The following is a 17,280-nucleotide window of genomic DNA, read 5'->3' as shown; positions in this document are numbered from 1 at the left end:
TGACGTTAATTCTGAGCAATGGCAAAGACATTTTTGTGCAAACAACTGACACTCCTTTGCATCAATCCAAACTTGTTTGAATTGCAGTGGCAATAGGATTCTGCTGACAAGCTGAGTCAAAGGAAACAAGCATAAAAAAATAAAGGGATTCCAGTGAATAACAAATATCACCAGCATTGTCTGTGCACAGTAACGAAAGGGCTAAAGACCAGCAAACATCAGTGGAAGGGATTCAGTAGTAATGCTGAAAGACCTCTGCCCCACGTACCTGGATTCCTAAATAATCTTGTACACAGTGAATGCAACCAGTAATGCAAGCAAGCAGACAAGCAACTCTTTTGCAGACTTGGGAATCTTATACTATCCTCTTATTTGTATCATGCAATGCCATGTTTCATGCTTTTAAGAAATGAACAGGATATTATGAAGTCAAACACAACCTGTATGCATTTCATATTTGTAAATTACTTTCTTTGTTCCAGTCTTGCTCCAGGTAAGCTTGCAGGTAGATAGGGAGAACCTTGACAAAAGTCTGAAGACTACAATTACAATTCTAGGGGGTGCCTTAGGGAAGTAGAATTAAGTGAGCTTTAAGTGTACTTTTAATTCCATACAATAAGAAAACCAAACAACCTTTTGGGCCACTTGACAACCTGCTCCCATGCCACCAAAAGAGGAATGAAACTGTAGGATATTAACAACCAATAATCAGAGTATGACCATGACGTTTATATACAACTCAGACTGGTATCAGGCAAAATCAAAAGAAGGGTTGCAAATTCTATGTATGATTTCACTACCAGAGGTGCTTAACCCAGTACAGAAATGTTTATTTGTGGCTTTATAAGATGATGTAGCAACTCATATTAAAAGCACAATATCATGTTTAGACTCTCTCTCCTTCCCATTTCCCAAACTAAGCAAATTATTTTTATCTGGGTTCCTCAGTCACATCAGAGATTACATTCTGAAGAAGCTAATGACCTGGAAAAACCAAGTTCAATTCACTGTTATGAAAATGTTCCAAATGGTAGGTGCTATTCCACCGGCATGAAGAAAAATCTCCCTCCCTCTATCAAGAATTTGTCATGAAAATTATCCACTTATTTTCTATTAGCTCAGAAGACCCTTACTCTATAATTGCAAACCAAAGAAACATAAAACCCATTATGAAGGAAACATCTGCATTGTGAATATCTCTCTGTTAAAAAAAGGTATCACCAGATCTCCTTTCAGAAAATTGGTAAAGGAGAAAAATCTGATTTCCCTAAAGTTTTCTTAAAATTCAGTCATAGAAGGGTTAGACAAAAGATTTATCTGAACGTAAACAGGGCAAACATTTAAAAATATGTAAAAACTTTGAAATAAAACATCATCCTTTTTGAAAAAACCCATAATACTCAGCAGCTCACATGGGCAGGATGTTGGCAGAGAAAGCCTGCAAATCCCACACATCTGACTGTGGCCTGGCCTGAAAATCAGGAACTGAGGTCGGTGGTACAGCAATATCACAGACGACCAGGTAACTGAATCACTCAAAATAAATTTCTTAGCTTCTAAGCAGCATGGACAATATGAAGTTTCCAAAGACTACATTTACCTGGCAAGTACGTTTTTACCGAGAATGTGACAGTGATAACGTAAAATAGCGAAGAACGCCAGAGCGCTGCTCATATTGGGTCTTACGTATGCAACATGCATACACACACACACACCAAAGTTTCTTAAAGAGAAAAAATTTAATCAAACAGCAGTTGTTCAAGGGGGTATGAAGGCTTGTTGTTTTATGGGTGTCAGAGAAGGTGGTTTGGTATGCAGCAAAAATTACAAGACTGGATTGGTGCCGGGCTAGAAGGTAAAGAGAAGAAACATGATGTATGCTTGCTTCCTCACAAGCATTCTGGCTAGTAACTTAATGAGTTCATAGCCTTCAAAAGATTCAGCTTTCTCCAGGTATTCAAGACAAAATTTTATTTCCTATTATTTCACTTTTCTGTGAGCTACAATAAAAATCTGGGGGGGTCTCTTTTCCACATACCCATCAATCCTTCTATATTACCTGGACCCCACTGTACAGCGAGAATAAAGTCTCAAATATTCATTCTGTTTAATATAAAACAAAATCAGTTTTAATGTACCAATGTCCCAGGATTCCAAAATATAACTAATTGGTAGTCTTAAAGGAAACAGATCTCTAGAAACATGCATCCAGCAAGCAGGGTATTGCTAGATTTCTTCCTCTGAGAAGTACTGCACTTTGAGCACTAGAGGATCATATGACCCTGGGGAATAAGATCATAGCATCTACATTAGTACATTTTTGAATTATTAACAGTGATGCTGTAATTTTGTATAATTTCATGATCATTTTCTCAAAGATGATGACCTAATAATTCATTAGGTACTTAGAATATGTAAGGAGGTATGTGTACCTTGCCAATGTTTTGTCAGATACAGTCTGCTGAGGAATTGCCACATTATATAGGTTCAGCTTCTACAACATCAGTGTTTTCAGTTCTCTCATTACCACACCTGCTTTTGCCTTTGGGCTCATCTTAGATATTCTGTTATTTATCTTCTTTCATTGCATTTTTAACTGAGTTACGTAACTACAGGAAAACTTTAGTGATAATTTATTTATGAATACTGTTTCTGAATCACTAGAAATGATGGGCTCTGAAGCTGTAAGTAAATAGCTTAAAAAATAAAACATTTTCAAAATCTATAAATCTATACCAATTAGCTAATGTAGTATTTGTGGAAAAACAATTAAACTATTTTCAAAAAAAAAAAAAAAAAAAAGCCTTCACCTAATTGCTGAGGAAGAAATGTTCTAGAAATGGGTTTCTATTTTTTTCAAGTTGAAAAGGAAAGTAGCAGTAGCTTTATATGTACAACTCAAAAAAAGTTTAAAAAAAATCATTTATCCTACATTTGTACCTCTGAAATATGCATTTGCCTGAATTAGTGGAAAATTTAACACTATCACTTAGACAGGAAACTTACATAAAGCTGTTTCCTTACCAGTTCCAAAATATAGAAACGCCAGTTGCCTCTAGGCATCTTTTGTTGCAAAAATTCATCTTTAGCACTTTTGGCTGCTCTTACTAACTTTCCGTTATCTTTCAATCAGTCTTTATATCTCATTTGGTATCTAAGTTCATTTTCACTGATATGTCTATTTAACACTATGGTAAATGTGTATTTTTTCCCCCAGAGTTTTCAACTTTGATTTTGTTGTTCTTTTTCAAGATGCAAAATAATTTTTTAGTTGAGGGACATATTACTGGAAGGGATCTACAGGACTGGTCCTGGAAGTAATGTCAGAAAGTACTACTTTGTAATTCCTTCACATACCAATCCAGTTCCATCTCAGCACTATTTCAATTGGAAGCCTGCTGCTGAACTGAACATTTCCAGAGATTTCCTTTTAGTTTTCAGCCTAAAATTTATTCATGGTCAAGTGCACCCATTCGCTATGTAAACACTGTCCTTGGTCTATTCATAAACATAATTAAGCATATTTTTGCTTTGCTAAGGTCAACTAGCCATGCTGTTTTAACCTTTGCTCATATGGCATTTCCTCAGCCTCTGAACAGTAAACATATTTTCTGCTCTCCAGTAATCCAAACTGGATTGCACTAGAAGCTATAAAATGCCATTAAATATTCTTTTTATTTGGAAACAACCTCTTGTCATCTTACATATTATATGCATCTATATATACAATCATCAAATCTATGAATTTATTTGTAAAATTATTTTATAAATTATCTCTTTTCTTAATGAGAGCTGACTGGCATGAGACTTCAGAACACTAAGAAGTACCAATAATCTTACAACATGCATAAAACTTCATCCTTGTATATTTTCTTGTAACCTACTATTTTTGGGTAAACTGTTAGATTTTTTTAAAGTAGTCCAGACTGACAGGTTCTATAAATGGGATAACCTGAAGTATTTTACTTAAAAGTAATTATATTCAATGCCAAAATGCTAAGTGGCCATCCATAATACCCTAAACCCTGAATTATTTTCAGAAGAGAAAGAGAAAAGGTAAGAAAATAGTGTCAGAGGGTAAATGTAAGCAATTTACCCACTGAAATAATCCTGCTGTTACTGACTGTCCACAAAGCTGAGCAGTGCTGTGCCCTACGCAACTGCTGTACTACACAAGTGTTTTAAAATTCAATGAAACTCCAAATATCTTTTCCTTCTTTTGTGGATTTTGTGTTGTTGTTTTTTTCAATCAAAGGCAATGTCCAGAAATTACCAGTAATAAAGAATCTGTTCATGGCATTGTTTACAAAAGCTCCTAAGAGACAGTGACTACTTGATTGTTGAATGTAACCTTTATTTTATTAATGATGAGAAGTAATCAATGGAATGCTAAAAAAAAAAACCCCAAACTTGTAAAGAAATCTAGTCTGAAATCTGACTCTCTTGTTTGAAGCAAGTTCAGTGGTCACAGTAACACCAGATGAAAGTGGACTCTTGCCCATTGTGAAACAGGCATGGCTCTTCTAAAAAGGTCACAAACTTTTCAAATATAGGCACCATGTTTCAAATTTTGCACATACAAAATATGTTCATGTCACTCAAATTACACAATGTGGCAGTGTTATAAGTCTGAACATTATTGTCAATTAATGGCGGAGAAGTGAGCCCAAAGCTCACGTAAGACTAATGACCGGGACAACTCCTGAAAAGAGACAAGAAGTATAAAACAACAGTTTTCCTGCTGTACGTGGGTTTGTGTGTGCATGTGTGAGAGTGCATATAACAAAAATGTTTAAGAGTAAGTTCAGACAATAGCCCATCCACTTGTTCTCAGCTTCTTGTCCAGTTTCATTGCAAAGGCTTTGATTTTAACCGCATGATAAAATGCAAATTCAAATCCCATAGAAACCAGGAGTTAGTGCATTGTTGACTGGTTTGAACCAATCAAAACTGAGTTTTTTATAATAATTGCTGAATGTCTTCCTTTTAATCTACTTGTCAGCCTCTGGGTATGTAGGATACTTGACAGTCTCAATTTTCTCCTTAACTTTATAGGATGGGTACAGGCCTGTTCTTCCTAATTTCCTATTGATGCCTTTTGAATAACCATCCCAGTGGTTTCCAGCTACTCCAATTATATCTCCAGGTTCCATAGGAATTTCATCAGCAGTTCGTGGATGATGAGCATAAATAGCAATCTGGTTGTGAGCATTCTGTCCCCCAAAGTAGTAGATATCATCCAAAGAATGGAAATATGCCGAAGCATCTGGATGCAACGTCTGCATAATTTCATAGGCAACTCGACAAACCTTAGAAATAAAAACAGAAGTAATTAATATTGTGTGTGACTGAAATATATCGCAGAAATCAACAACTAACGTATAGTAATATTTCCCAAGAATATCAGGGTCTGGAATGTCTGGATTAAAAAAAAAAAACAACAACTAATCAACCAACCAACAAAAATAGCCCCCCAAAAAATAAAAAAACCAAGCAAAACCAAACCAAAAAAACTCTACAGAATCCCTGCATATTTGCTACTAAAAAGCATGAAATTTTGCAGAATCTTAATTGGCCTCTGGTGATCAGATTTGGTAAGCAAACAAACAAATAAATAAATAGATAAATAATTAGTATCATCTACTCTTCAGTTTAAAATGAAAACATATATATGAACACCAGCAACTCTGCTTTTTAAAATTAATGATGTGTAGCCAATCAAATGTAAAAACAAGTTTTCTTTTTCTACTATAACCACTAAAAATTGCATTTTACTTCCCTTTGAACCTTGAGAATTTACATTTAAATTTATCCTGCAATAATGAGGTCTTGCATTTACTTTTCTAAAGGAAGTTCAAATTTTCACAACCAAACAGTTCCATAAGTCCAAGGCTTTAAAATGCTGTTTATATTAGTACAGTGATAGAATTGCTGGCAACTTAGAAGACAAATAAATGAAATTAATTCCATGAAGACAATTATTACGTCGGTGGGAAGATGCATTTTTACTTGTCATTGTAACCCATTTTATGAAGGGAATTTTCTTCACACAGAACACACGTTCCCACATCAGAATTATATTGTATTTCTCAGAGTTGCCAGAAACACACAAGCATACCACTACATTAAAAAAGGTTTTTCAACAGCTGGCTAGAAGGCTCTTCTTGGTCAGGTGTCTGACTTGGCTGCTGTTGGTTCTCTGGTTTCTGACCTGCATTACTGTGTCCTTCTCTAACTTCACGTAAGTTTGATAAAGGCTGATTAACAATACAGCAGATTTCTCCAATACAAAGCAGCATTTCAGCTTTTTCATAATTTTCAGTCTATGTTAATATAGTAAAGCTTGATTTTACTTTTATTTTCTGCCTTTGAAGATACAATGAATAGAACTTTGATCGCTCATATGAGACATATTTGTACTTTCTTAGCTCCTTTGAGAGAGGCATTTGCTTTAAAAATGTAATAGATTTCCTTTTATCCCTCTGCATCTGAACTTTAAAAAAACTTTTCAGAAGTGCCTTTCAGAAGATCAGACTGAAGTTAATTATTTCAAAGTACCTGTTACACACCATAATATAAAAACAAGTTTGATTACCCATATATTTCCAAAAGGCTATTTATTTTATAGCTTCTGTGACTGTATTTGTTTTGTTATCTGCATATGTGTGTACCCTAGGAAGAGACATACATAATACACACTATAAAGATTTTAAATCTTTTCAGTAGAAATGCTTTAAGCAAGTATGTTGTGCATATCTGACACAAAACATTCAACACCTTCACTCAGCAATTTTTTTCTTTGTAGCACCAAACCTGGGCGACTAAACTGTAAACTGTGAGGACAGCAGGCAAAACACCCACATGCAGAAATATAGCTGAAACCAGCCTCCCATTTTTTATTCCCAGATCCCATGTTCTGCAGCCTGTACACTTACCTGTACAATGAAAAAAACAAAGACTAATAAATTCTGGAAGGAAATGAAGTTATATCAGTCAGAGGGAGCTATGACTTCATGAAGACTAAATGAAGAACAAAGAGAGCAAAAAAAAAAAAATCTTTCTTCTAATGTGTAATCTTAACTCTCCTGCTGTGTTATGATTTGTGTAACTCCCATGTGGTTTTCCTATAAAATTAAATTAATCTATTCAATTAATGTGACGTTGCTGAAGTGTAGTGCCAAGGTAGGTTGCTTCCCTTGACTCTCCATTACATTAGAGGACCAATTCTTTAACAACAGTATTTTAAGGAAATACCTATTCTTCAATTTCTACCAATGTTCTTTTAGATAATTAATTTTTGTTAATTAATTTCTAACTAATACAGGGGAATTCCTGATTCTATTCACATATAGCATCATTTTCTCTTAATACCTCTGTTAAGAAGTTTGGAGTCTTTTTGGAAAAATAGAAAACAAAGTCAGCATAGAATCGATTAATAAGAAAGTCCAAAATCACAATAAAAATAAATAGGAATACATTTTTAACCTTACTTTTTCTTCACACTTATTGGCCAAAAGATGGTCATTAACTACCTTCTTTTGCTTACCTTCAATGCCAAAGTAAATATCAAATTGTTTATTTAATTTATGAAAGGACAGGGAAAGCAATTCAAATGTTAGAGATAATTATGATAATCAAATTTAAAACCCCTTAAAAGAAAACTTTATGAATAGTGGGAAAACTTGCAACAGACCTTAGAAAAGCCCAATATATGAAGATTCTGTAGAGATCCACAATGTTGCATGCCCAGAAAAATTGTATTAAATTATTTTTAAGGAGTTTTAATTACTACAGCACAATAAATTGCCTAGAATAAATTAATTACTGGACCAAATTCATAGTCCAGCTATTGACAGCAACACCCTAATATTGGATCTCCTATTCTTCAGTAGAACTTTCTGCAACTCTAGAAAATCAAGTATGTTATCCAATAAAAAAGCCTACATGGTGAAATAGAATGAGAGTTGTGCTCAAAGGCACCATGAACCTCAAAGGGGGTTTTGTCAGGTGCCCTCCAGAGGTCCTGATCAACCTGTATCACCTTAACAGTGTTGATGTATTTTAAACACATATTCATTCTTTAACACTTAAAATTCAATTACAATATATTCTGGCCAAACCATTTGTGGCTATATTTAAACTATGTTTACACCCAGAGTTTTACTTGAAGCAAACATTTATCACTTTTAACACAGCTATCTGAATATAACAATAGCAGAAAATGTTACAGATTTTTCATTAAGTCTTTATCCAAGACTGCATAATTCTTCCTTCAGACTATGAACTGTCTCTACACCAATGCATGTGTGACACTTAAGACATACCGCTATAGGTTTTGTTTCTTTCTCTGTGATATGCATTCAGTGGATGTGCTTCAGCTAAATCAAACATTATTATTAAACAGGATGGCTCCTCACAGCTCTTCTTAGTGAGAATTTTTACTTTGGATTTTACTCAGGTCTTTGGTCTGAAACAGCCTGTATTAATAACCTTCTAAATATGCTATAAAATGTCATTCTCTCCTACAGCATGTGGTGAATGGTAAATAAAATGTATGCATAAGCACGATGGAAGGATAAGAGGCTTTTCTATACTTTTTGTAGTTTTGCTGTCTTCTTAGTCTGTCAAGGTCAATATATCATTGTATTGACCATATATTAATATTAATATGCGCTTGTTTCTATTTGTCATTACAGCGCAGCAAAAAATTTACATTTGAGGCTGTGGAAAACATTTAGTTTTTAAGTGAATTTTAACTTTTGAGTTTAGCGTCCACTTCCATCTAACAGTACAATCATGTGTGATTCTGTCACCTAAGAGAATAACAACAGCAAGTAAAAAACATTTAATCGGATAGAAATAATGTCTTGCCATATGTGAATTAGGTGGATCAGCACATTAGCCACGTCAACTTGGTAACTTTTTGCTGTGCTTTTCATCTTAAAACTATTTTTTATAAAGAGAAGCATGAAGAAAACTAAGATTTAGAACTGGTACATATAATCAACACTATGTCTGCATTGCATATTACCTGGGATGAAAACGTACAGACCAGGAAGTCTGCCTGAGACAAGAAGTGAATATCCAGAATGACTCCTCTTAGGGAGTTTTCCGTGTATCGGTTATGGAGTCCTGCTGACCACGATATGGAATTATCACTGATAAATTCATAATTTGGATACCTGTGAAAAATACAATACACAGTTAATAGAATTGTTCTGTTTATTTTTTTTAAGAAGCATTACCTCTGCTGCAAGATAGGGTTGTTAATTCATTTTAGGTGAGTCTCTGCTTTACAGGAAATTAATTACAATTTTGCTGAACCCTCTAGAAGTTCACTGCTGCCTCCAAGCATACCCTCTCTTTATCAAGAAAAAATAAATAAAAAGATTCTGTACATCTGTCAGATATATAACCAAGTTGAAGCGAAAGACACAGTAGGAAGTACATACAACATTCTGCAAATGATGCTGATTTTAGATGAAATATACTCAGACCACTAAGTTTTCTCTACTGCTAATCAGGATATGGGATTCTGACTTTACTAGGCTACACTTACTACCATACTATTAGATACTGATTGGGACACTGCAAAAAAACCCAGTCACCTGTGAAAGGGACATATTAAATAAATGCATGTAAACTAATGAAAATAATAAAAAAGTCTTTCACAGTTCTTAAGGCCATGTGGAGAACAAATTTTGCAATTCACTTATAAGGAATGTCATAAGGAAATAGATGTAAAATTCCACAGCAATACACTTTTCTTTACTTATTACAAAAAACATCAGTACTACTGTAATTCAAAAAGGTTTTTTTTTTAAATATGAAACCTTAGTTTATATCATATTAAAATAAAATATTTTCTCATGTAACAATGACTTAAAAATTTTTAAAAATCCTTTTTCTTTTTTGTGCTCTTATGGGAACAGGAAAACGAGAAATAAAAAGGCAGGGAAGAGAGAGAGAGAGAGTTAAAAATCTTTCCTCGCTGCACTTAACAGCCTTCTCTTCTCAGAGAAGGGTACAAATCAAGCACAGTTATAGGACTGTTTCAAGTTTCCATTGGTTTCAGAAGCTGATAGTTGTGTAACTACAGCTTATCACTGTGGGTGCAAACCAAGGTGAGTCCCAGGCTCCTGTTCTCAACTGCTAGGCCTGTGCAGGTGTCCAGAACAGGCATTGAAAATTTTCTTCCCTCTGAAAGAATATTGTGAGTATATGTGTAAGCAGATTGAGTAAGAAATAATGTGTTTTCTCAGGTCTTGCTCTAAAAAATATTTGGAAAATATATGAGCTGTTCATTAAGTTCTAGTACTTTGAAGCACTGCTGAATTCTGTATGTCAGGCATACTATAACTTGCGGGGTGGGGAGGGTTAGCCAAACTGCACATAGTAGAAAGGGAGAAAAGATATTAACCTGGTATTGTGGAAGTAAATAAACAGTAAAAAAAGGAGAAAAAAAAATACAGATGACTTTACAGGAAAACATTCTGGAAAGAAGAATGCGATTTGTTGAATTTTTGTGCTCATGTACTAAAGAACAATACCTAAATAGGTTCATATACAAACCAGAAATATATTAAATATGGTCTCTTTAAGAATTTATGTATATATAATCTGTATTATTTTGAATATCTTAAGGAGTGAAGATACTGTAAGAGTATTATGGACTAAAAATACATGTACTAGACATTCAAAAATTTGCATGTGAAAACGATTAAATCAGCCAAAGAAAAAGCAATTTACACCATCCCTAACACATCACTTATCCAAGATAAATACCATGACCTCTGCTTACCAGAAGCTGTCAAATGCTTTAATCCCCTGATCATTACAGTTGTTGAACTCTCAACCCTGCTACTCTCTACTAAAATTGTTCTACATGATCCTAATTCTGAAAATATATCACCTCTTTCCTTCTTTTGGAAATAGAACACAAACACTCTACAAACTGGTGGTAGTGACTGCACTATCTTTACTACAGTATCTGCAGTTGGTAGACATCTGTCTGCAAGGGAAGTTTCTGAAACTTAAGTCAAAACATTTCTGGTTTTATGACTATGATTATTTTAAATACTACTCTTGCTAGAAACAACATGCCTATTCATGTGAATGTTGGCTAAATTTTCTTTACTTAAATGCCAACGCTGTTTGACAGCCAATCACTCTCTTGTAGAGAGATACAGTACCTAGGACTTACTGATATTATTTCACAAAATAATGAATGCAACATAAGCTACTGCAATGTGACAGCTGTTTCTATCAAAGCTTGGTAGTTCAATGTGACTAGAACATTTTTGTCAGAAGTGTAAACCAATTTATAGTTGATTTCACAAGAAGAGAAAGAAAAGCTTCTTTGCTGCCAAAACATGACCTGAACCTGCCTTCAGATGCTATTAAATGCCCCAACATCAAATTGCACCCTGCCTTCTGTGAAATCACAGGAAGTTTCAAATGCCTTCTACTCAAGGCATCTGAAGCTGCAAGCAACAGTAGGGTGCAAGCAACGTAAGAAATTATGTTTTAGTGTAAGCTGTGACCTGAAAACCCAGCAGTAACACATAAAAAATTCTTCAATACTTACAGATTGTATGCCTTTTATGAAGAAAACATAAAATTAATGCTATATGAATGGGCTGTATCATCCAAATTAAAGTAAAATAGTGATTTGGAATGAACTTGAGCTGTAATTCTTAATAAAATTCAATATTGTTTTACTGAATACGTTACAATTAGTTTTTGTTGCTATTAAAAACTTGAGATTATATGTTTACACAGGTAGAGCATCTCATTACTATTCACAAAGAATGCTAAGGCTTGAAAATTAAACAAAAATAAATAAAAATGCATAACTAAGATTGTTACAGCAATACTGAATTCTGTTATGTTACAAACAGTTCCTAAAGTTATTTAGGACCATATAATGAATTAAATATTATAACCTCAACTTTGGATTACCCGTCTTTTCATTGTTTAGATTTGCACTTTAAATGCTATAATTGTTTCTATTATTATTCTTGCCTTTACACATACAAAAAAGGATTAGGTTGCCATCATCTGGAGTTGAGTATGTTCATTTAGTTTTCACAAAACATCATCATTTTAAACAGCAGCCTTTTATAAATATGAAAGAAAAACAGAAATAGCACAGTGGAAATAGACAGGTTTTCAATGTTGTAGAAAATTATTCTACTACAAAATAACATTTTCTGCTTGCCTTGCACATGCCAAAGAAAATCTATTATATAGTATGTTATCCTACATATTTTTCCAATAATGTCACCAGGAACAGAACAGTTCAAAACTTTGCCACTACTGAGTTGCTTTGATTTTAGAAAGTATTAATCAATTAATTAGAAGTATTAATTTACAAGGAAATACAGGCCATCTAGGAGTAAATGAATGTTTACTGTGTATCCATGTTCTAGAGAGCTAGAAGAGGATAGAGGGACAAAAAAAAAAGGGACAAAGACGCTGTAAGAAGTTGAGAATCCCTATATTTAAGGACAAAATTATTCAACATGTAGATGCAAGTCTTCTATGTTATCACTACAGAAGTCCTTCTGAAAGAGGGAAGAGCTGCATCATAAGCTTTTCAACCCACTTAAAAAAAATTCCTCTGGCAAATGCTCGCGTTTTTTGGACAGGTTTTATATACTTCTTAATATATTAACCAGGCTTTACAATATTTCTAAATAGTTTCTTTTTATTATGTATGTTCAATAATAAGTGCTGTGTGTTTCTATTGTTTATGTATATATAATTTTTATTTACCTCTGTTCTACAGCATAGATTTGTTTTTACATAGTCACAGGTATCTTGCTCAACACTTCCAGATTTTTAACATTAAGCTTTGAAAAGCGTACTTGGGAGGAAAAAAATCCCAGAAAAGCATATCTGAGAGAAAAATCAAAATCACTGGAAAATTAAATGCAGTCTTAACTGAATAAAGGATTAAAAAATATTATACTAAAACTTGTGGTGCACAATAGTCAGAAACTGTAAAGCTAACTGGACGGAAGGAACTGTAATATAAACATAATTTATCTTACTTTGATTTTGCCTCTTGCAACAAGGAAGGGTCATCTGTAGCCAAATACACTCTTTTTTTATCCACGTGCATCCTGCGAGCAAGAAGCTCAAAGCGCTCCTCCACGTGCACCATGTACTCTTCAATGGGGTGAAACGCTGCCTCGGTCCCCACCTTGTCTGTCCTTCGGACGTGGACACTGGAAAAGGGGAAAATCTAGGAATTACATTTATTAACGCTACACATACTTCAGCAAATGAAATTTTAGATTGAATGAATACATAAAATAACGAGGGATTAAAACTCATCCATGTCCATCACGACACACTGACAACATGAAGTCAGTCTGTTCTCAAAAGAAATATAATAATCTGACAAGGAAGGCAAAGGGTAACTGAAAGAAAGGAATGAAAGACATTGAATTATAGCATATAAGGTGGCATTCCTTTCGAGCACAAGGCTAAGTTATCTCCTGAAGATAGATAATGCCTGATCAATACAGGTGAAAAGGAAAATAGGAATATTTGCCTCATATAATGCATTGTCTGAATTAAGGTAGTTACAAATGCATTTTTTTGACCTCCTTGAAATGTAACAAGTCTCCAGACACAGCAGCAGTGAGGTGCCCACTGGCTCAAGGTCAAAAGCCAACTAACATTTGGACAACCTACTGTGTACTCCTAGATAAAGAAAGTTTAAGGATTGAAGGAAATTCTGGCAAAGGAAAAAGACTCCAGCACAGCAGCAGCATTTTTCAGACGACATGATGGAAAAACCTTTCTCCCACAAGCTGCTTTTTACTGCTTTTCTTCCTTCTCCCCATATCTCCCCACACAGGCCTTTCCAATTCATCATTATAGCTGGGAAACAACAACTGTAAAAACACCAGCAGGGAAGGGAATGGCATATAGGATGTTCATATGTAGCCAGTGATAAAATTAGTCGTGAATTGTGGCATGTAAATTATAGGCTTAGCCTTTTTTATCTCAATGTAAAAGCTACAGGCACTGGAAAGAAGACACAGACAGTAAAGTGACTGGAATACAAGCTGTAAGGCAATTACATTAATGAAATTCTGTATTACCAGATGTGGAAGGACATGTTAAAAAACCTTCTGTTGAGCTGCCTTTTACATATCTGTCCAACAGCAGGTAGACAAGTGTGCTGAAGAAGTACTTGTAATCAACTTGTATTACGCACAGTTAAAAAATAAGAGCTTCATCTAGAAATCACCTTCTCTCCCCAAAAAATACTTAGGGACTCTGATTATCATCATAAAACAATTTTTTTCTGAACAGGAATCATTACATACACGTATTAAAGGACAGACAGTTAAAAAGAAAACTAAATACCCACCCGATCACTGGATGTTTGAAACCAAGTTTCCTTGTGGCTTCCTCTATTTCCTTTTCTAGCCAAGGCTGTGGACGAATCAAGTATTTCACAAACTGTGAGACCCACCACACTGCAGGATCCCCGTGTACACGAATTAGTCTATCAGCCAAGTCTTCAGGGACAGCCAAGGGCAAATAGGGTGGCCGTGGGTGTAAGCTGTCAACAATGGGAAGTTCCACCACCTGAACATCCTTATCATTAGTCTCACCTGTTTTAAAATACATACTAAGATGAGTCAAGTACTTTACTTTATTCATAAGCTTTACCACTGGCAAATAATATCCCAAACATATCAATTCACCTGTATCTTCAATTTCAAAAAGACTACCTAATCCTTGCTCTACTTTTTCAAAAACAGCATTAACAAATCTAATAAAAATCATAATTTTAAATGAGATTTATATACGAGCTGGATCTAACAATGACCTCAAATAGAACAAAACTGAAGGTTCTTGAATTCTTAGCAGCTGGTAGTTAATAAAATATAAAATGTATTCCTGCTTATATAGTGATACATTCTTATATACATCTATACCATTACTGTGTGCAAAGGCTTATCTGGTTATCTGAAATGTCTAAAATTCAGTTACTTCTTTAAAAATTAAATTTTAAGGCATAGGAAATAGTTAAAAAAATAAATACAGCTCTGCTGCTATTTTGACTCCCTTTTATTCAGTAAATATTTTTGTTCAGTGACTCCTCCCAGTAAATTTCAGATATCATATAACCACTGAATTAGCTATTCTGTTGTTAGAAGAGGAGAAAGACAATTCCTGTCCTCAAGAACTTAAACTATGAAGTAGTAACTTAAATAGACCACGGAAAACACAGGCACTGTATAAGCATGTGATGTACCTACAGGGAAGAATTTGTTATGTTTTAAATATTAACTACAGTAGAACATACAGATGGTTTAGATGGGATTTCAATTCAAGGCTAAATAGCCACCAAACATATTTTAAGAGTTTTTAAAAATTACACAAACACAACTGTCTACATAACTTGTAATTCAAAGCTACGTTCATATACTGAAATAAATTATAATACATGGCAACATTAAAAAAAATTACATTTTTAAAGCACTGAACATTTTAGCTAATGTTTCTAGTATGCTCATTTCCTCCAAAATAATGTTTCCATTGTCTGTAGTATTTACTGGCAAAGGTGGTTAGTTCTCTCTTTAGTGCTTACCAATCAGGAAAAAAAAAAAAACTGCTTTAAATATAAGCAAGTCAAACTCATATAACTTTTGATGACCAAATAAATCTTAATGCTGAAAAAAATCAATTCAAGGAAGGAATAATGAGTTTAAGAACAGTTAAAGATTCAAAATGTTACAACACTTTTGCAAGACTAGTCAAAATGCTGCAGTAACTCTCTGATATATAGTTATTTAAATAAGGAATGTTTGTTATGCTCAGGTATATTTTCAATTCATTTTTACCACATTTGGAAATCTATCTTCTAAGATGTATCAGTATGTCAGTATTTTACCACTGTATACCATCACTCTAAGGTATTCTTTAGAAGAATTTCCTATACTACAGGTATGGATGATTCTTTTTAATTCAAGAAGCCAGTTCATTTTTTTACCATCTATTAAATCACAGTCACAGGAAAATATTCAATACAAGTTCATAAATTCAGCAAAAATATTGAGCATTTAAATCTTCTTATAATATGATGGATAACACTTTATTAGTATGTCTTCAGAAAGCTGCAATAAAGAAAAGGAGCATGAAGCCAGGGAAGTGCTAAATGTGGTGCAGATGTGAAGTATCAGGCAAAAGTTTAGACAATAAATGTTTAGCTTGGGAATGGTATGAAAGAGTGCTTGAGGTTCCATTACCTTTTTCCCCTCAGCTAAGAATGGGAGAAGAAACAGGGTGGCAAATAAAACAATAGCAGTCTTAGCCAAGAGAAGAAAGAAAAGACTTCAGTCTTAAGTTAGAGAAGGAAATTTGCTGCAAACCTTTTGAGGGGAAAAAAGCAGGTAATGAAAATCTGCATATAAAAGGTAGATTTTTATTAAGTACAGCATCATTGACAAGCTTTAAAACTTTGTTCTGTGACTGAATAAATGTGTTGGTCTGTAAACAGTCATTTGTAAAGTTTTGCTATTGATAAAGCTGCTTGAGCAATCTGACCTACTATTTGACATTCCTACCCTGAAAAGCACTCAATACATTGTTCCATCCTATTTAAAGGATGAGCATGCTTCTAAAAATTTCCATAGGCTGTCTTAAGGTTTTGAAGAAAAAGAGATTAGCCAGGAAGAACTAGGAAAACTCTCAGCATATATAGCAAACTATATTAAATTATACCAAACTCACAGAATATCCAAAAAGATTGTGAAAAAGAATCAGATTTCAGCTTTCAACTCTACATGATATGTTGTTTGAATAGTAATGAAGTTGCAAATGTATTTCGTTAAGGAAAAACAATTTGATTGTTTAAAATTAACTACTAGGTTGAATGTTGTCTTTAAAAAAATTATAATCAAATCATAAATTTGGTCATGGCTATTTCAGTTATGTTGTAGCATGTTAATTGCTAACATACAATCATCATCTGCTGATGTATATGTGTAGCTACGTGCACAATTCCAGAAAACCTTATGGCAACTCTCTAGGCTGTATCAGCTGTATCATCATATCTGAGTGAAGGAAAAACTCCCTATCAGTCTTCATCCACTTTTAAAAATATGAAATAGTAGATGCAGTGAAAGGAAAATGGACAGCAACTGTTTGCTTGAACAAAACCAGTGTAGAGCAACTCTTTAGTAACCCTGAAGGAGTAAACAGCCCTGCAACAGCCATACAGGCAAGAGACAGCATTCTTACCCTACTGAT

The 17,280-nt window shown here is 34.1% G+C and overlaps 1 protein-coding gene across 6 annotated transcripts in view; it reads right to left on the bottom strand.

Annotated features, from left to right (window-relative positions):
- Window positions 1-276: 276 nt before the first annotated feature.
- FUT8 (fucosyltransferase 8) overlaps window positions 277-17,280 on the bottom strand; it is a 101,473-nt gene continuing 84,469 nt past the window's right edge. For all 6 annotated transcript variants that reach the window (XM_058026795.1, XM_058026793.1, XM_058026798.1 and 3 more), the window contains exons 10-13: window positions 14,390-14,636; window positions 13,056-13,232; window positions 9,032-9,182; window positions 277-5,309 (exon numbers count right to left, since the gene is read on the bottom strand). In XM_058026795.1, coding sequence (XP_057882778.1) covers window positions 4,992-5,309; window positions 9,032-9,182; window positions 13,056-13,232; window positions 14,390-14,636 — 893 coding nt within the window. In that variant the 3' untranslated portion in view covers window positions 277-4,991. The remainder of the gene's footprint in view (window positions 5,310-9,031; window positions 9,183-13,055; window positions 13,233-14,389; window positions 14,637-17,280) is intronic.

Source organism: Melospiza georgiana, chromosome 6 (assembly GCF_028018845.1).
Source record: "Melospiza georgiana isolate bMelGeo1 chromosome 6, bMelGeo1.pri, whole genome shotgun sequence".
In the NCBI taxonomy this organism is placed as follows: Eukaryota; Metazoa; Chordata; class Aves; order Passeriformes; family Passerellidae; genus Melospiza; species Melospiza georgiana.
Note: the sequence above shows the minus strand (reverse complement) of the source record. Positions and strands in the feature narration are given on the sequence as shown.